We start from the raw sequence: 27,946 nt of genomic DNA on the forward strand, positions 1-27,946 counted from the left end.
CACACTGTGACAGTCAAGATGTGCTGTGTTTAATCTGCCTATGAAAAGTTATATCGTAATATCATTATTTTTAAAACCACAAAGTTATCATATATAGCGTACACGCTGGTTTCAAACAATAAATTTGTGTTTATTCACAAATTATTTCAGGAAAAGTGCTAAATAAAACAGCATACAGTGTGCAGAGGCTTCTAGGTTTAAATACAGAAATTATATTACAAAACTATGACGAAATATATTGTTTGTATATATATATATATATATATATATACATATTTTTTTTGACTGGTTTAGAAAAAAAAATTAGAGACATTAAACAAGACATTACTAAACACAACTACCGAAACATAGTTTGCATCCTAGTTTCTTCCCTATTTCTCCTCGCTTATAATTCAAAATAAAAAGAGGTGCAGTCTCCCCAAATATGTATTTTTATTTGATTTGCGTGGATGTATTTCTTATGCGAAAGGACCCGCGGTGTCCACTAGGTGGCTTGACTAACAAGGTGTTTGTCTCGACGTAAACATGCACGGCGTGAACTGTCCAATATAGATCAAACGATGCTTTAAAGGACCCGGATCTGCTGTCAGAGGACGCGGTGTTTTTCGGGTGAGACCGGAGTCGCAAACTTCACGTAAACTCTGTAAGATTCCGTGCAAATGATGGAAAAACAAACAAACAAACACTCGGTTGAGCTAGGCTAGGCTAACGCGAGTTTAGCGTCGGATTGCTTCATTCTTTCGTTTTGTGTTTTTATCGCGCATATAACCATTAATTGTACGCGGCGTGTTGTATGTATTGTGTCGTGCGTATCATATGCGTGTAAACTGGTTTTCTTTTAGTTAGTCCGTTAGCTACGTGCTAGACGAATACAACGCAGTTAACTTAGGAGTAACACAACAACGCCTCTTATCGAGTATAAGATCGAGTATATATAAGATCAGTTCGGCCACATGTGAAAATGTTGTGAAAAAGTGTCTGTTTGTCAATGGGGGATTATAAGGAACATATTCAGGCTGCGTCTCCCATAACTTTACTTGGTGAGGGGAATAACGTTACCTAAAGAGCATTTTTGGCAAACGTGGGTTTCCAGATGCTTCCATCTTTGCAAACTACACACAGACGCATTTTAGGGAGGAGTTATTTTACTGACCGAAATGATACCCAAGTATGATGACTGCGTAGGCAGGTCACTAGGTTATGAGGCACAGCCCTATCGGCCTGGGACCAAAACGCATAATATACATTATATATCAAGGGGTTTTCCGTATATGATGTTTAAAAGAAACCCGTTTAGCTACGACGAAGTTGTGATGACGTGCTTTGCTGTTGCATTTGGTTTACTAGCCAATGACATGTGCGAAATGCATTATTATTGACCTTTTACATGAAGCACATTATATTATTATTCTAGCTGTTTAACAAACAAGCGCAACGTTTCTGTGCAGTATGTTTGCATTATTGTCACATACTGTTCCACTTTCAACCCCTCAATGTCTCTCCTGAAATCTGGACTTTCACAGATCATCAATCTCCTCTCTGCGGGCCTGTGAAGCACACATCTATGAACTCAATACCGCCCTCCACATCAACCGTCAGTAGCCCTGTCAGCTCTGTAGAGTCGCCACTGGCAGCCGTCAGCTCATCCGTCGGTTCTCCCGGCGTTCCCGGCACCCCATCTGTGGGCTATGGACCCAACAGCAACCCTCAGGTGGGATATTCAGCTACCATCTTATTTCATATTCTGTGCCTGAAGACCTTGGTTTCCTCAACACCTCTGGTCTGTTTTTTTTAATCTCTTTCAGATAAACTCTTCAATGTCTGTGTCTGGGTTACATGCTGTGAGTAGCTCTGATGATGTGAAACCCCCGTTTGGCTTGAAGTCTGTCGGTGGCTCTGGGCCAATGCTGTCCCAGAAACGCATGTGTGCCATTTGTGGGGACCGCTCCTCTGGTGAGTACTGCAAAACACAGGTTTATGTTTGGCCTGTATAATGTCGTTACATATTTAAATGTGGTTTGTTTCTTTTTATTGGAATGCATTCATGATACATACTTGGGTCGTTCTCATGAAACCATTAAAACAGCATGGCGGTAATGAATTACCTTTTGTATTTTATTGCATTTTCTGCTGAAAATCTCATTACCGTAACACATCCAGCTATGTCCCGTACACGATATGTTGTAATTCTGTTCTAATCGCAAAATGTTTTGAAGGACTGTTTACATGTAACCATTTTTGCATCAAGCTTGATTTTGTTTGAAGTAACACATATGGATTATCATTACCGCTACATTACCGCATTGAATACATTTCCATTTATCATTTTGTTTGTCATAAATGATGAATAAAAACGTAGTGATCATGGTTTCTCTTTTGCTATGGTATTTTTGCGACTGTTGCGGTAATTAGTTTTTATAGGCTGGCACGATTTGAGGAAAATGTCACATTGTGATTATTGAGGTAAAAATTGCGATGTGCGAATGTGATTACGATAAACTGGGTATAATGAGTCAACTTGGTTGATATCTAGGAAAATGCACACACAGATAACTGAAAATGCTGAAATCTTTATTTCTCAACTGAGATCTACAGTTCAAACTAGCAACAAGTAACACTAGCTAACACTAGAATTTAAGTTTTTAAATTTAAATAAAAAAATTAAAGAGATTTGCATTACTGAATTAAATTAAAAAATATATATTCTCAACAGTAAAGGTAAATTTAACATAACAAATACAGATGTAAACATTTTTACAAATCTCTGTGCTCAGTATCTGATATCCTGAAACAAAAATATTGGCAAATAACAGAAGCAGCATTTTTTTCTGGGTACTAGTTCCGTGTCGGTCTGCTCTGCATCCATTTCTCCCGTCTCCACACAACGCAAGTCAAGTGACCAAACACACGCACCACCGCCACACAAGACGACTCGTACATATCGTACATATGGTTGTCTTGTCACGTCCAGGAATGCACTTGTATCTTGAATATAAAGATTTTTCGCAACATTTTGCCGTCATGTAATCGCATAGCCCGACATCGCGATTGCGATATGATTAATCGTGCAGGACAAGTTTTTTAGGTCTTGTTTAGAATTATTGTTTCCAAAATAATGTTTTAAAAAAATGTTTGACATCATAGAAACCAAGGTTTTGTGAGATCTACCCAGTTATTGTGACCATGAATGTATTGAACACATATAAGTGTATACCGTATTGGCGTGTGACGAGACACTTATCGCACAAGATGAGACATGAGACTGAGTTTACGAGAACGAGATGAGACTTTTTTTAAAAGAATTCCTTAATGTATGTAATGTATAGTGGAAAAAGTATTTTATTCATCTTAAAAAACAAAATGATAAAACTAGTCATTATCAAATAATCTTGTACTTTATGAAACAAATTAAACTTCTATTTAATGAATTTTGTTATGCAGTAATAAAAATATGTAAAAACTGCTAAATGTTTTGTCACAAACTCTACTGAGATCGGAAATGATGCTTTGTTTTCTTAGCAGGTGCAGCTTTTAGTAAAGAACAGTGGTTGTTTTCTCTATATGCTTTTGCATAGTGCTCGAGTTAGTAGAGGTGGCGATCATATCACACTGTCAATCCTCCTTCCTCCACTGACTGAACCCTCATTGCCTTCAGAGAAACAGTTAAAACTACATAAACACGTCATGTTTTATGCTAACATTCCACATATGTAAGAGACAGATGATCTGTTTTTGAAGAGGTTTGCATGTGAATGTGCAGCAGCGCAAACCGCCTTAAATACTAGTGCTTAATACGCTACATACTTTGTGTAGTTGTTAGCGCGTTCTTTACAGTAATGAAAACAGGTCACGCCACAACAAAATGTGGTCTCGCACAATTGCTCCAAATATATTTAGAGGTTTCACAGGTTAAATTTTGGGAGCATATGTGACTAAAACGGTCGCAATTTAAAGCTCAGCACTCCATCATGCCAATTGCGTGAGGATATTATGTATCGTGCTAGATGATCTCATCACACCCCAATACCATACATTTCATAACTTAATAATAACGTAATATTTTATAACTTTGATATCTAAATCTCCTCATCTTCACGTTTCTTTTATTTTAAAGTTACTTTTAACGGCAGGTATTGTGAACATGATTTGTATGTGCAGGGAAGCACTACAGCGTGTACAGTTGTGAAGGCTGTAAGGGTTTCTTCAAGCGCACAGTTAGGAAGGACTTAAGCTACACATGCAGGGATAACAAAGAGTGTCTGGTGGATAAACGCCAACGCAACCGCTGCCAGTACTGCCGCTATCAGAAGTGCCTGGCCATGGGAATGAAAAGAGAAGGTGGGTACCTGTCACATTCTCACTGAAGATCTATCACTTATGATATGATGCAATGTGTGTGCTGTCTATTCAGGAAGGTTTAGGTAGGTGGACAGTGGAGTGTTTTGTAAAGCATCTGTGTTTGTATGTGGTTTATGAAAGATCAGCATTATGGTGATGGAAATTCTGCATTGTTTCCACATGAGACATGAGTGCTGTCAGCTATGTTGGGTGGAACTATGATCGACTAGTCAAAGTGACAGACAGATTGGTTTCGTAAAAACAAATAACCAGAAGAAAATCAAGTCACTGTGGACCAGAAACCGATTTTGAGTTGAGCGCACTTCCTAAATAGCTCATAGCTGTCATAGCTTTTAACTTACAATGATATAATTGCGTCATGCATGCGGAGCTTGATAGCTGATGAAAAGCCTGTCATCCGTGGGTGAAGAACAAATAGCAGGGATGTAAACCGAGAACAGGTCTTCAAGAAAACTCACTCACTTAATGAATATGTTTGAGTTGTACTTGACTATTTCAATGAACATCAAGTCAGTCTGAATTATTTACAGTCACTTTTACAAAGAATTGGTAATGAAATTAATACATGAAATCATGACCAAAATCGCTAGATTTTTAGCCATTCAAGAAATGTTATCAAAATATAAAATGTAATAAAAAAGTTAAAATTTTTTCATCCTATATTAATATTAATAGAAAGTTGACGCTGCTGTTACTGTCCTAAGCAGGCAGAACACAGTTTTGGAAATGTTTCCATGGCAACACACAACTCGCACATTGTCACATGACCTTAGATTTCTTCAATAGAACTCTTTAAAAGGGCAGCAAGGACGACAATGTCAAAAATAATTTAGAGCTGTTAAACCACTAATCGCATCCAGAATAAAAGTTTTTGTTTACATAATATGTGTCTGTGTACTTTGCATATTTATAAACATATTTACACACACATACATGTTTATATTTAAGGAAAATATAAAATCAGTAAATTATAATATAATTTTAATTTGAGATACACACTCACCTAAAGGATTATTGGGAACACCTGTTCAATGTCTCATTAATGCAATTATCTAATCATCCAATCACATGGCAGTTGCTTCAATGCATTTAGGGGTGTGGTCCTGGTCAAGACAATCTCCTGAACTCCAAACTGAATGTCAGAATGGGAAAGAAAGGTGATTTAAGCAATTTTGAGCTTGGCATGGTTGTTGGTGCCAGACGGGCCGGTCTGAGTATTTGACAATCTGCTCAATTACTGGGATTTTTGCTCACAACCATTTCTAGGGTTTACAAAGAATGGTGTGAAAAGGGAAAAACATCCAGTATGCGGCAGTCCTGTGGGGGGGGGAAATGCCTTGTTGATGCTAGAGGTCAGAGGAGAATGGGCCGTCTGATTCAAGCTGATAGAAGAGCAACTTTGACTGAAATATCCACTCGTTACAACCGAGGTATGCAGCAAAGCATTTGTGAAGCCACAACATGCACAACTTTGAGGCGGATGGGCTACAACAGCAGAAGACCCCACCACTCATCTCCACTACAAATAGGAAAAAGAGGCTACAATTTGCACAAGCTCACCAAAATTGGACAGTTGAAGACTGGAAAAATGTCTGGTCTAATGAGTCTCGATTTATGTTGAGACATTCAGATGGTAGAGTCAGAATTTGGCGTTAACAGAATGAAAACATGGATCCGTCATGCCTTGTTACCACTGTGCAGGCTGGTGGTGGTGGTGTAATGGTGTGGGCAATGTTTTCTTGGCACAATTGGGCATCGTTTAAATGCCACGGCCGACCTGAGCATTGTTTCTGACCATGTCCATCCCTTGCTGACCACCATGTACCCATCCTCTGATGGCTACTTCCAGCAGGATAATGCACCATGTCACAAAGCTCGAATCATTTCAAATTGGTTTCTTGAACATGACAATGAGTTCACTGTAATAAAATGGCCCCCACAGTCACCAGATCTCAACCCAATAGAGCATCTTTGGGATGTGGTGGAAAGGGAGCTTCGTGCCCTGGATGCGCATCCCACAAATCTCCATCAACTACAAGATGCTATCCTATCAATATGGGCCAACATTTCTAAAGAATGCTTTCAGCACCTTGTGAATCAATGCCACGTAGAATTGAGGTAGTTCTGAAGGCGAAAGGGGGTCAAACACAGTATTAGTATGGTGTTCCGAATAATCCTTTAGGTGAGTGTACATACGTTCACATTTCCTAAATATATACATGTATGTGTAAGTACACAGACATATATACTATGTAAACACAACATTTTATTCTGGACACGATTAATCATGATATTAATGGTTTGACAGCCCTATAATAAGGTTTTTATTTGTCAATAGAGCTCTCAAACTATTAATCGCAAATTCATCGCATCCATAATAGAAGTTTGTGTTCTCATAATGAATGTCTGTGTACTGTGCATATTATGTATAAACATATATTTACATAACGTAACATTTACATATTACATAGGTCATAGGGACCTATTAGAGCAACACGGTGATAGTCTATGACCTGCTTGATATCCTTACAGCAACCAAACCTGTTCTTAAGGCAGATCAGGACTCCATCTATCTTATACAGGTGGTCAGGCTGATAAATTGTTGATAAATGAATTTCTCCCATAGCTGTTCAGGAAGAGCGTCAGAAAAATAAGGATTGTGATGGAGACTACGAATGCAGCAGTGCAGTGAATGAGGAGATGCCTGTGGAGACGATCCTGGAGGCTGAGATCGCTGTGGAGCACAGGACAGACCTGCACTCTGATGCTACCACTCCAGTAAGAACATCAACAAGCCAATATCTGTAATTTAAGAAAAGATATAGTCCTGCATTTGCCAGTACTAGTTCAACTATTGACTAGCAAAGTCAGTTTTGTGCAGTTTTTTTGTCTTTGAATAATCTTTAAAATAATTCTAGTTTAATAGCAGAACCATTCCTGTCTGAGACTCTTATCAGTTCATAAATTCCTCTCATGTTCTCTAGAAGTGACATTTGCTTTAATGCTCTTGTTTGTGTTCTTCAGCCCAATGATCCGGTCACAAACATCTGCCAGGCTGCAGACAAACAGCTGTTCACTCTGGTGGAGTGGGCAAAGAAGATCCCTCACTTCTCTGAGCTGCCATTGGACGACCAGGTCATCCTGCTGAGGGCCGGTACGAGAGCTTAACATTCTCACATTCATGTGCCAGTGGCCGTCCGGGTACTATAGACTTTGTTTTTCATTCATTCTGCGTATTGAAATTGTGTATCCAAGCATGTCTCATTTTAACACCGTTTCCCAATCGGATATTTAGTAGGGATGCACCGAATTATCGGTTTCGACCCGAAAGACTTTTATCACCGAAACAATACGGCCGAAATGATGTGATGACGCAAACAGAACCCGCGACCTGCATGTGCTTGTCTGAAGCGACAAGTCTGCGGTGTGGACGTATTTCAGTAAATCTCGTATATACTCCGTTCACACCAAACGCTTTAAATGGACGCTTGTACACTTTGTTTACTCGCATCTTTCGCGCGTGAAAGGCGCTAATTTTCAAGGGTAGGTCATCGCGATCCGGGCCGCGATGTATGCGGAGAACGCGCGTGCAGACGGAGAAGCGCAAAGCGCAGAAGGAGATCATAGCGGACAAAAAACGACCCGTCTCTCTGCATCAGATGAGGGTCATGCACCCTCGTTGTCTGATATGTTCAGTGAAATCCTGCAAGAAAATGCCTCAAATAATAGGTAGTCTATTCTGTTCTTAGGCTTCTATATATGTGACTATAAGATTGTAGCCATATTTCTGCTAGATATATATTTTTTGATCAAATGTTTATGCACTGGCCCTATTTAAATACACTAGCTCAAATCTTTCTAAAATGTCATGCAGATGACAAGCTCAACCGCTAGATGATTATCTTTCTGAAGTCCCCAGAAGTGCTGTACATTATTATTTAATGAGTAGAGTCAAGTTAAACATTTAAGTTTGAATTTTATTTTATACTGTGCATTGTTGCAATGTGCTAAATAAATATTTGCATAATTTGTAATTGATTTATTCTTTGAAACTTTAATATTAATTTATGCAATTGCAATGCCTTGATTTTAGTAAAGTTAGTACAAGGTAATAGCTATAAATTCCATGGTACTAATAATTCGCATAATTTATTTGGGTTTTCGGCCTTGGTTTGCTCTTTTTCGATTTCGGCCAAGAATTTTCATTTCGGTGCATCCCTAATATTTAGTCTGTGTTGACTCTAGCAAAGAAAAGCAACACTTTGTTTCCTTAAAGATCTTAAATATGTTGCTACTGGGACATGCACTGAACCAAAAAAGTATTTATATACGTAAACATGCCTGACATGTCTGAATGTCAAGGCATTAGATAACAACAGTATCTGCAAAAAAATTATGCTGGACCTATTTTAAGAACAGCGTCATCTATCTGAGTAAACAGATGTGTTTTTGTGAAGTGTTTGCTTGACATTCAGGCCACGTTTACACATTGATAAATGGAAAAGTTTTCCTTTTCATTTTTGAAAAGTTTCACACACACATGACCGTTATTAATACGGCCTGCAGTTAAACGGATCCAGGAGAATTGATAAAATCCTGTAGTATGCACGCCAGGCCAGTGGATGGCGAAGTTGTTTTGTAAAGAAACAGGACATGCATTGGCACACACACACATGCAGTTATAAGCCAAAAGTGCTTTTTAATACCGTTGGTCGACAGTTTTCAAAAGTTAGCATTTTCAGTCCCCTAAAATGCTGTTTCTGTGTAAACGGAGAGCCAAAACGCATAATTGTTTGCGTTTTCAGTTGAAAACGGACTCGTGTAAACTGCATCCCAGATTCAGAATTTAAGTGTGGCGTTTTGGAGGCCACTCTGCTTGATGGCAATTCAAATTCAATCTTAAATGAATTTCAATAGCACTTTGTCATATTTGCATTGTTGCAAAGCAGCTTTACAGAAACAAACATAAGATACATCAAAGTAGAAATGGTTTTGTGTCCATTCAATGAAAGTCAATGGGGGCCAATGTTACTAACGTAGCTTCTTTTGTGTTCTGCAGAAGAAAGTCAGTCATACTAGTTTGAAATAAACATTTCTCCATAGATAAACATCAACATTAAAAAAGTATAAAACCTGAAACCTATTGTCAGCACTCCCAATAAGCAAGCCAGAGTTGACAGTGGCAAGGAACCAAGCAAACTACTAAATGCATGCAAGTTTGTTACTAAATCCATGTGATGTTTATCGTAACACAGGATGGAATGAGCTTCTTATTGCTGCCTTCTCTCATCGCTCCATCAGCGTGAAGGATGAGATCCTGTTGGCCACAGGTCTGCATGTTCCCAGAGACAGTACTCACAACTTGGGCGTGGAGGCCTTTTTTGACAGGTTACACCACACTTCCTGCTTAACACCCAGTTATAACGATGTAATAACCTTGTCTTTTTTATGTTGAACATATCTTAATGTTTGTACAGGGAGAGTTCACACAGTGCAGAGGTTGGGGCTTTATTTGACAGGTGATGTCTGCACACATTCTCTTATTCAAGTTCTATTGCTGGAGTCATTCGGAAAACCTTGAATGACAAGTGCTCTTAATGTTTGGACACGTTTGCAGGGTGCTAACGGAGTTGGTTTGTAAGATGCGCGATATGCAAATGGACAAGACAGAACTTGGCTGTCTGCGTGCCATAGTTCTGTTTAACCCAGGTGAGCGGATTGCTTCATTGGTTTAATGGTAACACGGTGTCATTTGATCTGGAGTGCTAATGTAATTTTAATGGCATCCAATAATGTTTCTGTTCTTCTGAATTGGTGGCTGTCACATTTGTTATATTAGATGCCAAAGGTCTGACCAGCACCAGTGAGGTGGAGCTTCTCCGAGAGAAAGTGTATGCGTCCTTGGAGTCCTACTGCAAGCAGAAGTACCCCGATCAGCAGGGGAGGTCAGAGGACTCTCTGAATTCACTAACAGACACTTTAAATCCCCAAATCTCGCAACTAATGAACCTCTCGCCTACAGATTTGCCAAGCTCCTCCTCCGGCTGCCTGCATTGCGTTCCATTGGGCTTAAGTGTCTGGAGCACCTGTTCTTCTTTAAGCTGATCGGAGACACCCCAATTGACACTTTCCTCATGGAGATGCTGGAGTCACCCCACTAGCATCATCGGAAAGCAAGTGAGAGATTGGGAGACGGGTTTCAGCCCTAGGTCCTGGAGATAACTGTGACTGCACTTTTCCTTCCCAGGGGAATAACAGCGATTGGTCCGCCTCTGGTCTGGGGTTAAATTTGTCTTATGTTTTCGCGCGACTCTCTTAAAGTGCACCACAGAATCTAGAGACCCAAAACTTGCCATGAAAATTGTTGGTGCTACATTTCAACAGTAAGCTAATTCTTTATATAAAAGAAAACACGTTTAAAAACGTTTTAGTATGAAAGCTCCAATTACCTGACTGGTTTAGCTAAGTGGGGTTTACATTTTGATAGAACCATTCGAGGCTTTTAAAACACTGTGGATGATAAGCTTTAATCGTACGTACGTGTGCTACACCATCTCTTGAGTTTGGGTGCTTACTTTTTTTGCCTATTTTGTGTTGCCCCGACCTATAAGGACTGACTGGTCACTTGGGCAGAGAGATGAATGAGTATTTGGTATTATAAGTTTAAATTGACCTGACTTTGCTGGTGTGAGGAATCTGGCAAAGAGATCTTTATGCAATGAAGCTTGAAAAACCGAAAAGATGCATAATTTAAAATAAAATGTACGCAATTTACATTATACTGTGCAATGTTAAGCTTAAATACAGAGGTGGGTGTGAGGGAACGCAAGCACTCTTTTTTTATCTCACGCTCTCATTTTATTCCTATCCTGTCGTGAGTGCCCTAGCTTGATGTTTTTTTTAAGATATGAGAGAAAAAAGGAAAAAATAAGTCTCTCTTCATGTCATCAGCATTTATTGTACAAGGCCGGTAGATTTCTTTTAGTTTTGCCTGAAGTGTCCTAAAGACTGAATCGTCTTAAAACCTGTGTCAGCTGTCAGTTAACAAAACACTTTTTATCTCATATTCAGGTGACTATTTAAAAGTGATAATTCCTTAAGTGAACTGCACTACACTAAAAATGTCATTCCTTTTTATTTTTCTTACCAGGGTCAGGATTTTTATGTTTACTTTGGTGCTTAGGAATTGACATTTCATATTACAACCCAAAAACAAAACAGCTTCACACAGATACTAAATCTGAGTAATATAAGAGAGCTTTTCTTTTCAAAAAACCTTCCAACTTGAAATGTATAGAATGAGTTTATTCTAGTACTGTGCAAACCCACTTGTTCAAGGACATTGTGCAGCTATCCTGTAGATGTAGGTTAGGAATCCGTATATATTCTCTCTATTCTTTTATCTCTTTCTTTGGTGTGTAGTTGGCTTACAATTGGCAGAAAAAAAGACATTGTTTGCACTTGATTTTACCAGGAAACCTTTGGATTTTGTCTTCTCTCTGTGATCTGAGCTTTCCTTTGACTTGCCATTGATTTTTTTTGCTTTCGTTTTTGCTTTCCATGGCATCTCTCTGTCCATGCTGAATAAAGTTATGGGGACAAATGCAAACTCACTCGCCATAGATATATCTAACAAACACAAGGTTGTTTTTGTATGGTCTTGTACAACCAACATCTTTACTGCATTAGGCATGTTACATGTCTGTTGTTGCACTAAAATTGTCATACAATTATGATAATAATGAGATTCCATCAGTTTGGATGTTGTCACGGCTCATTTTAGGGGAGCCTGGTGATGCTGAAAGAGAACCATCTACTGTACATGACCCTAAATAAAGGTGGTGATGTCTAACACCCGCTTGCTTGGAGAATTTGTGTATGAATGAGTGATTTGTGGTCAATGAATAAACTGCTCTTTGCGAAAAAGAAATGGTCCAACACGGCATTCGAGTGCGGCTTTAAAAGCTTTTATTGCAAAGTACAGTAAATGCCTTTTGGAATTTGAAACACAAACGTTCACATTCTGGATGATGATCTATTCAATACCAACATTTATGGCACACATTGGGTGAAACTGAACGCAAGTGCAATTTTATCATCAAAGGCCATTTGCGAAGGGCGGATGGGTGCATGACAATGTTTCAAGTCTGTGCTGCGTAAACACATGAAACATGACCAAAAAAAGCTAAATTCAAAGGGTACTTGAGTAACCCCGTAAAGACAAGAGGTGCCTGCTGATAGTTTTGTTATAGTTTCGAACCATGCATGGCTTACTTTCTCTTAAATTAGACTTTTCACAGAATAACACTGCTTTTGACCTATAATACACTATTTTATACAAAACATGAACACGAACACAAAAATTAAAAACGTTTAAGTGACATTTACACAATTTTACAGCATCTGTCATGTTTAGCCTCTACTTTACATGTATCTAATCTCTTATCCACAGAATACTCAGAAAACATCTGAGGGAAAGTTGAAAAAAACAACAGTCTTAACAATACTCAATTTTCCAATTCCTTTCGAAATTGCATGCTACACATGATAAGGTGCTGAATGGTAGGTTCCACTATCACAAACATCGGCTCTCTATGCGGTAAATATTCAGAAAACCTTTCATGTTTGTGTTTACCAATGACATTAAAGCCTGCCTATGTTAAAGGGAAAGTTCACCCAAAAATACAAATTCTTTCATTATTTCATCCGTCATGTCATTTCAAACCTATATTACTTAACTATATATCAAAATCACAAAAATATTCTCTTTTGTGTTTCACTGAAGGGAGTTTTGAAAAAGGTGAATAAATGATAACAGATTTTTTATCTTGGGGTGAATCATCCCTTTAAAACACCAACCCGACTGTCTCTCTCCTGTTCCAATAATCAGAATACCAGAAATCAGATGTGTTGAAAATCCTGAAGAGCATTCAAAGAAACACATTTCTTCATGACACGCGTATGTTAAAAATATTGTCTTTCGTTGAACAAATATAGCTAGACGATTGTCTACTAATGCATCTTAATAGTCAATGAGAAACCAATGTGAAGACAAAACGTACATGAAAACGACTACGTTGTAAGAAAGGGAAAAAGACTAGACTTTCTACTTCCCTCTTATTTGTGTGCAATGAATCTACATCTATGTTAAACGAGTCTTGTTGAAACAAGAAAATTCAGCGTTTTTTTGCGACAACAGTGAACGTGGTCTGTTACGATTTGATCTTAAATCCAGGCTACATTTGAAACTAACTGAACGTAAAAATACAAGAAACCCTGCTTTTAAACAAACAAAATGTGGTTTTCCCACAGCAGTAAACCCGAGGATAGTTGCTCATAATTTACATTAGATATCAATTTTGTTGGTGCTACTGATCAATGCCATCTGTATCCGAGAAAACATCCAGTAAAATTGAAGGTGAGGATCCCGTCGTCTTCAAAAATGGTTCTTTGGGTTCATTCTGAAGGCCACAGCGGTTAGAGACCTAAGAGACTTTTGTCTCTGTACTGGATGACAACGCATCAGTGTTCTGCATGCTGTGTTTGTCTTAGCATCTACAAACGTTGTGCATCAGGAAGTTGCGCAGCAACTGTGCTTGTTCTCATTGCATTAAAATGATTGTTTGGGGATATCACGTTTAGAGTCCACAGGTACACAACACTCAAACAGTGGACGTTGCACCTGAGTGATATTAAGGGTTCAGCCAGGGAACACGCTGTGTGATTTTATTCTAGCTTGACAATCCGCTGGAAAAAACTGACACCCAAGATTTCAGACACCGTGAGGCTCAGGTTCATCGTCAAGATGATCATCTGGCTCTATAAATCATGGCCAAAATCACACAGTTTGCATCTGGCTTTAGATTTGGGACGTTATGCAACTGAAGATGAAGCCAGGTAATGCGGTAAGGGTTGACTACAGGTCCCATGTTAAATATAGTATGATGGGCTAGTGATTATAATCCCTTTCATTTGTAAGAATAAATCGACCTCAGCGATAATCATTGTGAAACACACCCAGAAACATGCATCAAACACAATCTGAAGTGTCCTGATCCAGGTGATGTGGAAAGAGAGAGTGTTTGCTGAGACCCTGAGCGGCTGCCATCTGTCTCACACTTGCATCTCAGAGCCGCTGGCCAATCCCAGCGCCTGTGCTTCTTCTGCCGTGAGCCCGTTCTTCAGTGTTCTTCTCACTGTACCAGGGGGGAAAGACAGGGCCTGTTACTTCAGGAAAAGACAATGGTGTGGTAAACATTCATAGAAAGATCAATACAGCGTTCTTCTGAGGGGTCAATTCAAAATAAAATTGTTAAAGGCACAGTATGTAATTTTTGCCAGTAGAGGTCGCATATTTAAAACTGTAATAAAGTCATATTTTAATGCTGTGAAGGAGCGTGGAATTATGGGTATTATGGGATTAGCCATGGAAATCAATCTGAAGGGACTCACAAATCCTCAGGTAATGAAATAAAGTTTTATTTCTAACAAAAACTTTTACGTCTGATCACATGATTTGATTTAATTCTAGTTAATCATCTCTAAGCAGCAAAACAATATATAACATTGTGCAAGTGGTTTTTGGATATTTAAATGCAATATATTTAGGTAAATGTAGAGTTCGTTTCCAAAATGAGATAACTCTGTTTTTGAAAGGTTTAAAAATGAATGCTTTTTATTGTGCATTTCAATTCATATCAATCAAACTGCAGTTTGTTTGTTTTGATTTAAGCCATAATAACAAAAAAATACAGCTAACTAACACAATAAAAAACAGTTATCTCATTTTAGAACCAAACTCTTCAAATATATTGCATTGAGCATTATTTCTAGCCAAAGCTTAAAGTTGGGAAGCTAAAGTTCAGGTGAATGTTTCATTGTTGCTCCTACAATAAATTGCATAAGAATAAAAACATGAATATGAAAAGTGAAAGTTTATAAATGATTATTTTAAAGTACTGTATGTAACGGCATTGCTACGGTATGAAGCACTCTAGATAGGAGCGTCAGAGCATCACGTGTGTTGGTCTTACAGGATTTACGGTTGGCTCGAGAGCGTTTCCTCTCGCGGGGCTGCGAGCGTTGACTGGGGCCCTGAGTGGCTGATTTCACAATACGTTCCATGATCTCATCCGCTGTGTCATTTCCGCAGTTAGAAGCGTCTTCATTTGCAGCAGACAAAAGTGCTGTATGGCCTGCAAGAGACAGCAGAGATGGTTTTCATTGTATTAATGGTTTACAAAAAGAAATGACAGCCTGGATGAAACACTTATTAACATCTGCAGATTCTTTGAATATGTCTGAATATACCTCGGCTGGCTCGGGTTCGTGTGCGCAGACCAGGGAGTACAGAGGAGGCACTGTCGCCGCCCTGCAGGCTGGTACGAAGTACTGCAGTCATCTGCTCATGTTCAGCTGCATCCTCCGTGTAGCCCAAACCCTCTGGCGGAGACTCCTGGCCATCTAAAGATGTGCTTGCAAACTTGCCACTCTGAAAACACAACAGACACAGCAACTAGTAAGCTTTTCTGCTTTAAAAATGAAGAAGAAAAAAGGCTCATAAGGGAGAAGAGTTTTTGTATCATCAGTTTTGTTTGGCCAAACTAATACGAATAGGAGGAGGCATTTACACATTCCTATTGAAGCTGTTTATACAATCTTATAAACGTTTATACATTTCCGCATTCAGTTAAGTGTATAATTCACACATATTATTAGCACATTAGTAGATTGACGCTGCCTTCACGTGCCCTCAGACATTTGATAATTCCCACTTCTGATGTCATGATTCCGAGATGGTTGTGTTCAGGTGCTTTGTTGTCGGAGAGAATGGAGGACGCCAGATTCACGTCTTAGGAAAATGTTATATGGTCATATAGTTTTCAACTATACTGTTTACCGCACTATCTAGTCGGCTTGCTGACTATTCTGAAATATTGGTGAAACACACTATTTTCGCAGTGTAAAAAAAACATCCAAAATGCATCAAATGTTTATTCGTGTGTGCAAATGTGAACTAGTTTAACGACACAATATATCCGTCACAGCAGAAATCATTCTTCCATCTGCCATGTTGAATATTTAAGGCCCGCCCATCTCGGGAACTTGGGAATTCAAATTGTTTCCCAACTTTCCAGCGTTCATGTGCAACTTTCACCTCGGAAACTCAGAGAGCATATGAAGGCAGCATAACACACAAGGACAAACATCTTTCATAATAAAAGTCAGGCATTAACACAATAACAACACATTCAAAAACCTCATATTCAAACAAACCATTAATTCACCAGTCTGAGCTACAAATCATGCTCAGCAGAACAGCTTCACATCTGTATCAGCTTTGTTAAACATCACTTCAATTCCAGATGAAAAACAAATACATATAGGGATTTCCTAAAACATGTCATTGTGTCCAGCTGTTAAAGAACGCATCACAAACTCGCATCAGAACTCAGGACAGGTGATACATGCCACACATTACAGGTGAAACCTGACCGTGCCAAACAAACACTGTACTCTCATACCTCATCCTCATCTTCCTCCTCACTCTACAGAGAAACAAACCCGACATGTCACAAAACAGAGAAGATGATGAGGAAATGCTGGGTTGGTGTGCACTACTAACAAAACATTCATCAAATCTTTATTATGTAACTGCATATTTTCTCAAATATATAACCTGTCAAGAAGAAATGTCCGAGTCATATTTCCCTATAAAGAAAAATCAAGTGCAAACACATAAGACATAAGTGACTTGGGCTTATTGTTTTATAGCAACAAGAAAATCATGTGATCCTTAGCTCCTCCTACTCCACCACGATTGAAGAGCCAAGAGCTCTCCTAGACTGTTTTCAGGGCTCCTACAGGGACATCCAAAGGTTTATATTTTCACACAGAGATTGAATTAGACATCCCGCTTACACTTAGCGAAGACCCCCGCCAAGCATAACATGCCACGAGAGGCTGTCCTGGCCATGACTTCCCCCAAGAGAGGTGCACGTTTGACCTCCTATTACTGTGTGGAGTAATATCTACCCAAGGCAAATCTAGAACTACAAAACCTGTGACATTAAAACCCTTGGTTTGCACTGATGTATCGTTGTAATGGAATGGGTGAGAGGGTTCTGGGGTTGTTCTGCACATTCAGAGATACAGAATACACACGCTGCAAAAACTGGTTTAGAGAAGCTTGAATGTGCAACTATAGAGTGATGGATGGAAAAAGAGAGATTTTTCGTGTATGGATGAAGATTCATCTGCTAGTAAAATGACTCCCTCTAGTGGTACAATCAAATAGTGGCAAACAGCTCCCTGAACACAACCGAGTGAAGGAAAAACTACAGCAGCTGATACTCAAATGCTGTACGGTGTACAGAATAGCATTAGGAAGGTGATGGGTTCAAATCCCACTGATAAATGTATAGATTGGAGAAAGGTGTCTACCAAATGCAAAAACGTAAAAGAAAAAAGCCTTTGGCAGCACTTCTCATTAAAGCGAGAGTGATTTAATTTGTCATTAATGTGTCATGTGTAATGTGTCATGCAGAAACAAAAGCGGCAATTGAATCCTCTAAAAATAAAGTCTAGGCTGTGACGGCGGGATGCTGAAAACCCCCCGGGTGCACCGGGTTTTGCCCTCAAGCTGGATTTTGAACACAGATAAAGCTCTGGGAAGACTTACGTCTGTGATCATTTTGCCGCGGGTCTTGTTCCTCTCGCGGTGATTTGCTCTTTTCTGTTTCTGCTGCAGCACGCGCTCTCTGGTGGTGCGGTACTCGAGTGCAAACTCGCTCAGAATCTTACTGAAGCGGTGGACGCTAACGTCTCTGATAGCGTACGGCGGGTGACCCAGGAATAACAGGAATGAATGAAACCTGCAGATCAAACATACAGCAACTTTTAGGTTGTCCGTACAAATCCGTCAGGGCATGAAAACAGCAGCAAGCAACAGCCTTAAATGGGTTGGGTGGCAAACATAGACAGTGTGTTACTGTACCTGTTTATAATACGCCGATGGACGATTTTAAGAATGATGATCCTCTCTGCACAGTCCTTAAGGAAGTCAGACATGCGCTGCTTAAGGGCTGCTTTCATTTCATGTTTGGAGATCACCTTCAGGTGGTCCCAGGATGCTTTGCAGCGACGCTCCATCTGACACAGGTTCTCCTGGAGTTGGTCAAAATCAACCTGGGGAGGACGAGACAAACAGACGATCAGCGAAGGGTGAATCAGGGTTTAAAGGAACAGTTCACCCAATAAATGAAATATCTGTCTTCATTTACTCATCCTCAAGTTGTTTCAAATCTGTATACATGTCTTTGTTCTGATGAACACAGACAAAGGTACTTTGAAGAATGCTTGTAACCGAACAGTTCCTGGCCACCATTGACTACCATATGGGAAGAGTTATCAATATCATTGTTCTGTTGAGCACAAATTAAGATATTTTGAAGAATGTAGGAACGCAAACAGTTCTGTGGCATTTTTCCTACTATGGTAGACAATGGATGCCAAGAACTGTTTGGTTCCAAGCATTCTCCCAAATATCTTTCTCTTTGTTCATCAGAACAAATACATTTATACAGATTTGAAACAAAAGGGTGAGTAAATGATGACATCATTTTTATTCTAGGGTGAACTGTCCCTTTAAGGTAAAACTAGTTGTATGGCTAGTCGTGCAAACCTTAGCAGAGCGGGTGGTGGCTCCAATCTCAGAGTAAAGATCCGAGCTGTCTGGAAACTTCTCCACCACGATGGAGCAGACGTGATGGAGCAGAGACTGTTTGTGAACTGTGTCCTTCACCTCTGGAACTTTCTCAAGGTAACTCAGCTCAAAACCTTTAGCCTGGAAACAGAGGCAACAATAAGTTCCCAAAATAACTGGAGGAAGAAAAAGTATATTTACGTACTACAGTATTTACTGTGCACAGAACACTGATTTCTGTCTGCATTTTTTGGTCAGAAAATATTGAATGTTTAAAGTTTATAACTGCTAGGAACATGACACACTTTATAAAAGCGGGAAGCTTTCAATCAGATCAATTTCACTGTGTTAATACATGCAGCTAAAATAATAATAAGAGCATTAGTCACTCTGGATCCTGTCCATCATCAAACCATTCCCTGAAAACCTGTGGGCAGTAATGGCAGGCCATTTCTACTATTTTCTGACATGATGATGCACTTTCATAGATAAGCATCAGTTCCATTAAGATCAAACGCAGAGCTTTGAATGTGTCTATAAGCAGGTCTGTCGAATGCTTCACTAACGTACGATTAAACGGAATCTAGCACACTGACATGCAGTAATGCGCTGTACCGTGCTCGGCACGCCGTGACGTTTACAGGGCACGACAGAGCTGGGGAGAAAGGGAGAAATCCCCATGGATGTGACACGGCTGTTTCTGGCTTTGTTCTGCTGCCCGCGGTCAATGGTTTACGGTAACAAGAGGAGTTTACGCCAGACTCACCGGCTTATCAGGTTTATCTCTGTTGACTTTTTAACGTTATTAGGATGTAAGCCACTATGGCAGACAGACAGAAAGACAGATGGAGATAAAGAGATCACAGCTGTAGACTTGACTGGCACTCACATTGGTCCCATTGAGAAAGTTGCCAATAGCCAGAAGAGTAGAGAGGATGTAGCACAGCGTCTTATTCTTCTCTAATTGGTCCATGCCCTCTTTTAGGTCCTGTAGCGGCTCTGCCACTTCCTGAGAGAGAAAAAAATGTGTTGACAAAAAATCTTTGAGAGAAGTTTGTAGATCAGCGTTTATGTACTCCCATGGCCCATCAGAAATGCTCAAGAATGAAGTGAATGAATTATTTTCATTTTAAAATAATTCAAGATGTTTTAGGGGTGTAACAATATATATTGAAGTATCGCATATCTCGATACAAAATAATTGCAGACATGTATCTATTAAGATATGCATTGCAATATATTTTTGAATAAATTTAAATAAATAAAAATTGGTGTTTTTATTTTGAGCTTAGATTTAAGTTTTAATGACAGATCAATTCAATTTGTTTAAGTTTACATACAGATGGTTCAATTAAACATTGAATGTAGTCAATTCTTTAACAAAATAACAAATGTTACTGAAAATTGTTAATGTTTTAGGACAAATCTGTCATTTGAGTTTCAGTTTCAAATTTTAATAATGTTTACAAATCTTGTGCACGATGGCACTTGTGAAACAAGTATCAGGAATCGAATCGTGAGCTGAGCGTATGGTTACACCCTTATTCTTTTTTTAAATGTTTAACAGGACCTTTGCAAGAACCTGCTTAAGCACGGGCTTCACATGACCATGAGAACCACTAGATATCAACCTTTTGACATAATCCACAACAATCTTTACCCGTCCAAATGATAATCAAAATAACCAAACACTTGAGATTTCTTGAATTTCCTTGCTTTAGTCTGTTCAATATGTATTTTGATCATATTAAGTCATCTTTAGAAGTTTGTTACGGCCTCCTAGCAGGCCCTGTTTCCTCACTTGCTTAGGTCAAAACCAACTGGTCCCCAAGCAGAATGATGTGATTTCATTAGATTCAAGGAAACAAGGGAAGACAAACTGACCTTTTCTAAAGCATCATAGTCCATCTTAAAGGCCCAGAGCTGCAAGCGTGCAGACAGCTCACTGATAGAGGAGAGAATGAGGAGGAACTGCTCGGCGCTGCCCAGTGGAGTGTCAGGGTTTGCCAGCTGAGCCTCCTGGATCTTCTGTGTTTCCTCTTCTGTGGGAATCATCGTCAGGATTTTCTGCAGGAGAACCAGAGGGGAGCGGAAGTATGACCATCAAGTACAACAATAATGAAATGCATTTGCCAAATCATGATCAATGAACAACGCTTGAAAGAATGTGACGTTGGTCAGGAATGCAGAAAATGACATCAACGCATGTGCTAAGAAAGTGCTTTCTGTTAATAATAAAAAAGATGATTAAATTTCTCTCCTCCAAAACACAAATCCAAGACATAACTCAATCATAAATCGAGGTTGTTGGGGAGAAAATAGGGTGGGGAGAAATACTCCAATACATTTCCCATGACGAAGGATAAAAAATTACAGATTTTATGAGGGAAAAGGAGCTCCATTATTCACATGTTGCTATTGAGACATTTATGTGGGATTAGTATCATGGGCTGAACCTCTGTAAATGATACATTTCTCTAACCTTTAATCTGTGGGATTAATTATACCATTATTGCCAGAAATGCTTCGGTTTTGTCGGAAATCCTCATAATATTTCGACTCGGCCGCCAAACCAACTTGTTATTTTGGACTTAAGTTTTGTGTCGGTGCGTTTCGTTCGCCAACTCAGCTAAAGTCAGTATGTCTCTGTCTTGTTGAACACAGTTGTAGAGAGTCGAGAATCTGGTGAAAATATGCTTTTATGTAGCAGTCTGGGGATGATCATAAATGCCTGAATGATGGATGTAACGAGAGAGAGAGAGAGAGAGAACTATAGTTCAGGAAATATGTGACTCGCACTGATTCAAAACAAGCCTAGTATTAAGGACAGATGTGTTTTCAGCATTGTAACCTGTCAGGCATTTTCAGAATGTAAGTACCACACATTATAGCAGCATATACTGTCACTGAGCATCATGTGTTATGTATTGTATTAACTTTTTAAAGGAATAGTTCACCAAAGATGATTTTAAATGATTTTTTTAGTGCTGTTAAATCGCTCAATCCTGATTATTTATACATAATATAAATTATATTTAAATACAAATATATATGTATGTAATATCTGTTATGATTAATCAATCTGCCAGCACAAATTATTATATGATTCATTGCTCATCTTTTCATTTGACAATTTGGGCATGTGATTGATAAGCTGGTCAGTATCACCTCTATGCCCTCTTTGCTCAGGGCATACTCATCAAAGTTCAGGATGGCTGTTTTTATTGTGCGCGGCGGAGGCAGGACCGTCAGGCCGATGTTGATGGCGTTACTTCTTTTGGAGTCCAGAACAATGATCTCCTGACGCTTCCCATCTGCTGCTGTTTTCTGAAATCGGATAAATAAATACATCAACCAACAGAGTTTAAGGTTCTGATCATGTTGGGCCAAAGTTTAGCAGGTTTTACCTCGGCTGTACAGAATTGTGAGAGAAGCTACCTTGAGTTAAGTGTATTATTATGCCACTAAAATGATTTGTTCTCGTTTTAGGCATATTTCTAACAATATTTCGTGGGATTTTACCTTAGGTTTATTAAAACTATGCCCATAACAATAACATATAAGCATCCACATCAATTGACAACAACAATGGCATGGTTTCCCAGACAGGGATTAGGTTAATTCAGGACTAGGTCATAGTTAAAGTGGTTTTTACAAACATGCCTCACAAACAAGCATTACTGGTGTGTCTCCTGAGACAAAACAATGGCACCGATGTCAGTGCAAGATTTCAGTTGAGACAGCTTACTTTTACATTTATGCATTTGGCAGACACTTTTATCCAAAGTGACTTACATAGTTTTATCCTATATTCAAATTAATTTAGCTGTCATTGTTATATTGGCCATAACCTGTAAAAAGTAGGGCTGCTCGATTATAACAAAATTGTAATCATGATTATTTCGCCCCAATGTTGATATTACGATAATTTTGCACAATTACTCACTGGCTGTCAATAAGTATATAAATAATTCATAAATAAATAAGTTAATAATAATAATACATGTAAAAAAGATAAAATAGCAAAAAGAAATGAGACATTCCTTCCAAAACGGAACGCGACAATAATTATTTTACCTCGATTTAGTTTTCAGAACTGTTAAAAGGCAAAATTGAGATTGGATTATGATGAATGGCAAAGTCCTATCTGAAAGTGACACCATCTTTATCGCTTCTCTGTATTGTTGTCATTAAATATTTTCTTCAATTGAGAGCTTTTTTAAATCTTCAGAAAGTCAAATCTTTGAGAAAGTTACAGTCGGAGATATCATCCCTATAGTGAACACATCTCCCCGTTCCCACGGCAAGTCAGCATCACCCACTAATCATCAAGATACTCATCTGTTCCCCACATCCAATATGAAATAAAGATCTTTTAGCGTTTTCATACTCTCACGCTTCCCAATGAACTGAATAGGAAAGGCATTTCTTTAATGTGCATAATTACCAAAAACAAGGCTTCCTGAGATATGAACACAAAGCCCAGATATGTTTACTCACTACAAGCACGCAAGCACCTGAGGGCTATTTTGAGACTTGATGAGAAATATTTGTGAGGGAGCGTAGCCATGATGGTGCTCCAGCTGCTGCCAAACGGGGGGAGAGGAGAGGAGGGGGCGCAGAGGTGGACGGGAGGGGGGGGGGAAATGGGCAAGAAATGAGAAACAGCTGGCGCAGAAGGGAGAGGAAGTCCCCATGAAGACCACATCACTGAGACAATACAGAAAACAATGTCTAGAAATGCAAGACCAAATAATGACAGATCTTCATCTCCAACACATCATAACATCTGTTATGGTAAGAAATCACTTGATTCAGGTAGGGATGTATAAAGAATTCGATCAGATAAATCATTGAAAACCCTGAATAAAGGCCCTTTTAGTTCAAGTGGTACAGCAGTCAGCTTTCAACGTCAAGGTTGTGGGTTCAAATCCCGCCGGACACGTATACTGATTAAAAGGGTCTGGCTTGAATGTACTGTAAGTCACTTCTGACAAATGCATTAATGTAAATGCCGGCGTGGTTCTTGTTTCAATGTAAAACACAAACATGCGGGCGGTGAGATTCACGTAACAGGATGTATTGATTAGCCTGTCAATGTTTTGACTAAAGCGGTTGAAATCTGAGTGTCAGAAAGAGCTCAAAGTGCAGCGTCTTGACTCGGTTCAGAGTGACAGGAGGTTTCATGAAATCCAGTCTGAGGCTTTGATGAAGCTTTTAGATAATACCAGGAATCCATCATAGGCAGTCAGCCAAGCTCTTGCCATTGGGACCTACAGCACTCGTTCAACACGTTTGCACGTGTTCGTGTGTAGAAGCTGTGGCGGACAGACACACATGGCCGAAAAAAGGTGTGAGAATTCATACCATGTGTTTTACTAAAGAAATCAAAGAACACTTCAGAAAAAGATCAAAGTCATTTCCTAGCAGCTATGGCTTGGGCTCGTACGCTATCAAGAAAAACAGAGCAATAAACCTTCTGTGGTACCTGCCCATGCAAACCTTGCCACCATGAAGCTAAGATGTTGTGGGTGGTTGCCAGGACATTGCAATGTTTTGTCACTGCTAAGTGTTTTTTTATAGACGTCTCAGCGGCAACGTTATGTGGCTCAATCAGTAGTTTTAATTTAAGAGTTACCTATTAGTATACATAAATATAACATCATTATATTATAACCAAAATTTGGGCCGAGCACGTGCATCCTATGAAATGCACATTCAGGTCCTTTGACATGGCTTAAGCAATTGTGTTGTGTTTTTATCGTCAGCCAGCACGTAAAAAAAGAGAAAAAATTCCATTCCTTGTGATTGCAACATTACCTCAAAAAACATTGAGATTTGATGTCATGCATGCTTAGATACACTTCAAATTTTAAGATCATAAAGTCTAATTTTACCGCGATTAAAGCGTAACTAAAGCATAATTTTCACAGAAAATGAAAATTCTGTAATAAATTACCCTAAAGTCATTCATCAACAAGGACCTTCGTTTATCTCCAAAACGCAAATTAAGATAATTTTGAAGAGGTCCGGGAGCCTTCTGGCTCCTCCATAGACAACGTAACCAAAGCACTGAAAGTAAGTAAAGACATCGTTGAAATAGTCCATGTCACTCCATTGGTTCAGCATTAATGATATAAAGCGACAAGGATATGTTTTGTGCGCAAACAAACAAAAATACATTATAGACTATATTCAACAATTTCCTGACTTTTGTGTTAGGGCGTACTCACATTTGTTAAATATAGTCCGCTTTGTTGTTTGTTTGGGCACAAAACGTATCCTCGTCGCTTTTTGGACAGATTTTTCATTTTTGGACGGATATCCCTTTTAAAACTTTACATTTACAACATTTTTAGTTACCTGCAATTTTGTGTTTCAAACAGAGATTGCAATAGAGAGGCCCGCAACTCGAAAGTAGGATTTTAAACTCAAAACCTAAATATTGCTGCAGTCCTTCTGAAACCTTGTATTTTCATATTTCGTAATTTTTTGTGCCATAAATTAATGTTGTTAGTCACCTTTTATGTTGTCATTGGGTTTTGCAAATATCTAATTAATACAAATTATGTAAAAGGGCTTGTCAACAACACAATAATGAATCACTTCTAATAAACTTTTTGATAAAAAAATAAGTTGAAACTGTTAGAAAACGTATTCACAATGGTGACAATACTAATGATTTATAATTTGCGTCCTTAGGCTGGATTTCTTGGGAAATGTCAATACTTTTCTACCTCCACACGAAGATAAAACTAGCCAAACTGGTGATTTTATGTTTCAAACAGAGATGGCAATAGAGACAAAGCATACAAACTGCAGCTTTAAGTAAAGCAATAGACACATTTAACAGTTACCTTTGTAACTGGCAGCTCCTTGGACTTCGTTTCGAAGAGATTTTCCAGCTTGCCCGTGTCCAGTTTGACAGGATCCAGTTTGGACCACAGTGAATCTTTGCATCTCTTCTGGTTGTTGTATTGCCAGTCTACAGGTCTCACCTCGTTCCAAAACAGCCGAATGGTCTTCTTCTTTTTCTGGAAGAGCGGGGGTTCTCCTCGACTAAGCTGAGGAGATCCGAGATGTGCGGGAGACATCGAAGTCAAAAAGGGTGGCGGAGGGGGCATCATCATGCCAGTGATGGGTGGAGGTGGGGGGCATCCGAACAAAGGCGGTGGGGGAGGAAGGTTGGGCAAGCAGGGAGGTGGGGGAGGAGACTGCGTGAGGTCACCCGACCCGATTACAGTCCCAACGTCCAAAATGTCCACATCATCCTCCTCCCCCAAGTCTGTGAAGTCCAACTCTTTGATGCGGAGCTCCCGCGGCGAGGCCATCAGCTGGTCCCAAATGTGGTCAGATTCTTTTTTGGGTGGAGTTGGTGAAGGAGCAGGTGGAGATTTTTCTTGCATTTGCTGTTTTTCCTTCCCAAGATGCTCCATCTCGTGAGACAACACAAGTCCTTTTACCAAATCTCCAAATTTCTCAGCTACGGCTCTCACGCTACCCTGGTTGTCCAAATGTTCCTTTTCCATCTTCTTGATGTTCTCCTCGCACGCCTGACGACGCGCCTCCAGCGTGGAAATGCGGATAGCGAGGCTGCTGACAGAAGAGTCCTGACCTGAATGCTCTTTCTCATTCTCCTGTTCCTTCTCCTCTTCCTCTGCTGGATTCTTACTTTGCGAGTAGAGCATGTCCAACATGAAACATTTGTTGTTGAGATCTTTGCTGCGTTCATCAGTGACGTCCGCCGAGTTCACACAGTCAGTCCACTGGCCTAAAGAGAAACAAAATGTTATCAATGGACCAATATCGACCATGTTTACACCTGCATGCATCACATCACCAAATGTCCCCACCTGAATCGGTGCCAAGTTTCTCCTCCCGTTCTTCTCTCTCCAGTGTGCTGCTCGCTGAAGAGATGCTGGAGGCAGAACAGTTATCTTTCTCATTCAGTTCCTCATTCTGCCGCTCTTTCTCGCTCAGTGTTGCGCTGTCCTCCAACATCTGTCGTCTCTCACACTCCTCGGCACCTGTACTGCTAGCCTCATCCTCACATTTCTCTTCCGGTTCTTCATCTTTCTTCTCCTCCTCCTGCACATTCATCGTTTCATGTCCCTCGGCTCCCTCTGTCATCTCCTCTTTCTCACATCTCTCTGCCTCTGTGCTTGTCTGAGACAGAGAGAACGTGATGTTCTCAAGTTCCAGCGGGCTCTGTTCCTCCTCTGGCTCAGAGGGCGACGCAGACGCAGGCGTGGAGGCAGAGGGAGGCTCTGAGGCAGTCAATGCAACTGCTGTCTGCATGGGCCGGCTTGACTCTGAATCAGCTCCTGTGGGGGAGAAAAATGTTGGCAAAAATGGCTTGGCAAAAACTCCAGATAAGCTCAACTTCCAATAATCTAATGCTAAAACAAGGCAATTTAGGTATAAATTGTCCTTCCGTGGAAATCTCTAAATTCTCATTATTCGAAAGGCTTTAGAAGCTCAAATAGCTATATAAGGTTAAGGGTTTGACTGTCAAGGTGCAGTGTTCACCCAAAAATGTTAGTTCAGTCATCATTCACTCACCTTCTGTATAAATGTCTTTGTTCTGATGAACACAGAGAAAGATATTTGGAAGAATGCTTATAACCAAAGATAACTTTTCTCCCCATTGACTCCCATTACTTTATCATTTTTTTATTCTGTTGAACACAAAAGACGAAATTTTGAAGAATGTTGTTCCGAGACACTTTTGACTACCATTGGATTTTTCCTACTAGGGTAGTTAATGGAGGGCAAAAACTGTTTGGTTACAAACATTCATCCAAATATCAGAACAAAGAAATTAAAAGGTTAGTAAATGATGACAGAATTTTCATTTTTGGGTGAAGTGTCCATTTCATTACA

The 27,946-nt window shown here is 39.5% G+C and overlaps 2 protein-coding genes across 3 annotated transcripts in view; one reads left to right on the top strand and one right to left on the bottom strand.

The window, feature by feature from the left end:
• Positions 1-476: 476 nt before the first annotated feature.
• Positions 477-12,280, top strand: rxrbb (retinoid x receptor, beta b). Of its 2 annotated transcripts, none has more exons than XM_079470207.1 (11): positions 477-643; positions 1,524-1,711; positions 1,806-1,953; positions 4,159-4,338; positions 6,986-7,137; positions 7,384-7,513; positions 9,615-9,747; positions 9,837-9,878; positions 9,977-10,068; positions 10,199-10,304; positions 10,382-12,280. In XM_079470207.1, the coding sequence occupies exons 2-11, from the start codon at positions 1,565-1,567 to the stop codon at positions 10,518-10,520; spliced, it is 1,269 nt and encodes a 422-aa protein (XP_079326333.1). In that variant the 5' UTR covers positions 477-643; positions 1,524-1,564; the 3' UTR covers positions 10,521-12,280. The 2 variants fall into 2 exon arrangements, with proteins under 2 accessions (XP_079326333.1, XP_079326334.1); XM_079470208.1 differs by having other exon boundaries at positions 480-609; positions 10,382-12,279.
• A 26-nt stretch (positions 12,281-12,306) lies between these two features.
• Positions 12,307-27,946, bottom strand: part of fhod3b (formin homology 2 domain containing 3b) — a 116,991-nt gene continuing 101,351 nt past the window's right edge. Inside the window, exons 15-25 of the mRNA XM_079470206.1 lie at positions 26,917-27,387; positions 25,921-26,834; positions 22,232-22,390; positions 20,948-21,130; positions 19,953-20,072; positions 19,043-19,204; positions 18,356-18,546; positions 18,041-18,233; positions 15,670-15,850; positions 15,393-15,554; positions 12,307-14,555 (exon numbers count right to left, since the gene is read on the bottom strand). Of these exons, the coding sequence (XP_079326332.1) occupies positions 14,473-14,555; positions 15,393-15,554; positions 15,670-15,850; positions 18,041-18,233; positions 18,356-18,546; positions 19,043-19,204; positions 19,953-20,072; positions 20,948-21,130; positions 22,232-22,390; positions 25,921-26,834; positions 26,917-27,387 (2,819 nt within the window). The 3' untranslated portion in view covers positions 12,307-14,472. The remainder of the gene's footprint in view (positions 14,556-15,392; positions 15,555-15,669; positions 15,851-18,040; positions 18,234-18,355; positions 18,547-19,042; positions 19,205-19,952; positions 20,073-20,947; positions 21,131-22,231; positions 22,391-25,920; positions 26,835-26,916; positions 27,388-27,946) is intronic.

This window comes from Barbatula barbatula (assembly GCF_947034865.1).
Source record: "Barbatula barbatula genome assembly, chromosome: 12".
Lineage (NCBI taxonomy): Eukaryota > Metazoa > Chordata > Actinopteri > Cypriniformes > Nemacheilidae > Barbatula > Barbatula barbatula.

What these genes read in the sequence shown, in the direction of transcription:
- rxrbb (XM_079470207.1), top strand. Translation starts at nt 1,565, where the DNA reads ATGAACTCAATACCGCCCTCCACATCAACCGTCAGTAGCCCTGTCAGC. An exon ending in GACCCAACAGCAACCCTCAG is followed by an intron (nt 1,712 to 1,805) that starts GTGGGATATTCA and finishes AATCTCTTTCAG; the next exon opens with ATAAACTCTTCAATGTCTGT. An exon ending in GTTGGGGCTTTATTTGACAG is followed by an intron (nt 9,879 to 9,976) that starts GTGATGTCTGCA and finishes ACACGTTTGCAG; the next exon opens with GGTGCTAACGGAGTTGGTTT.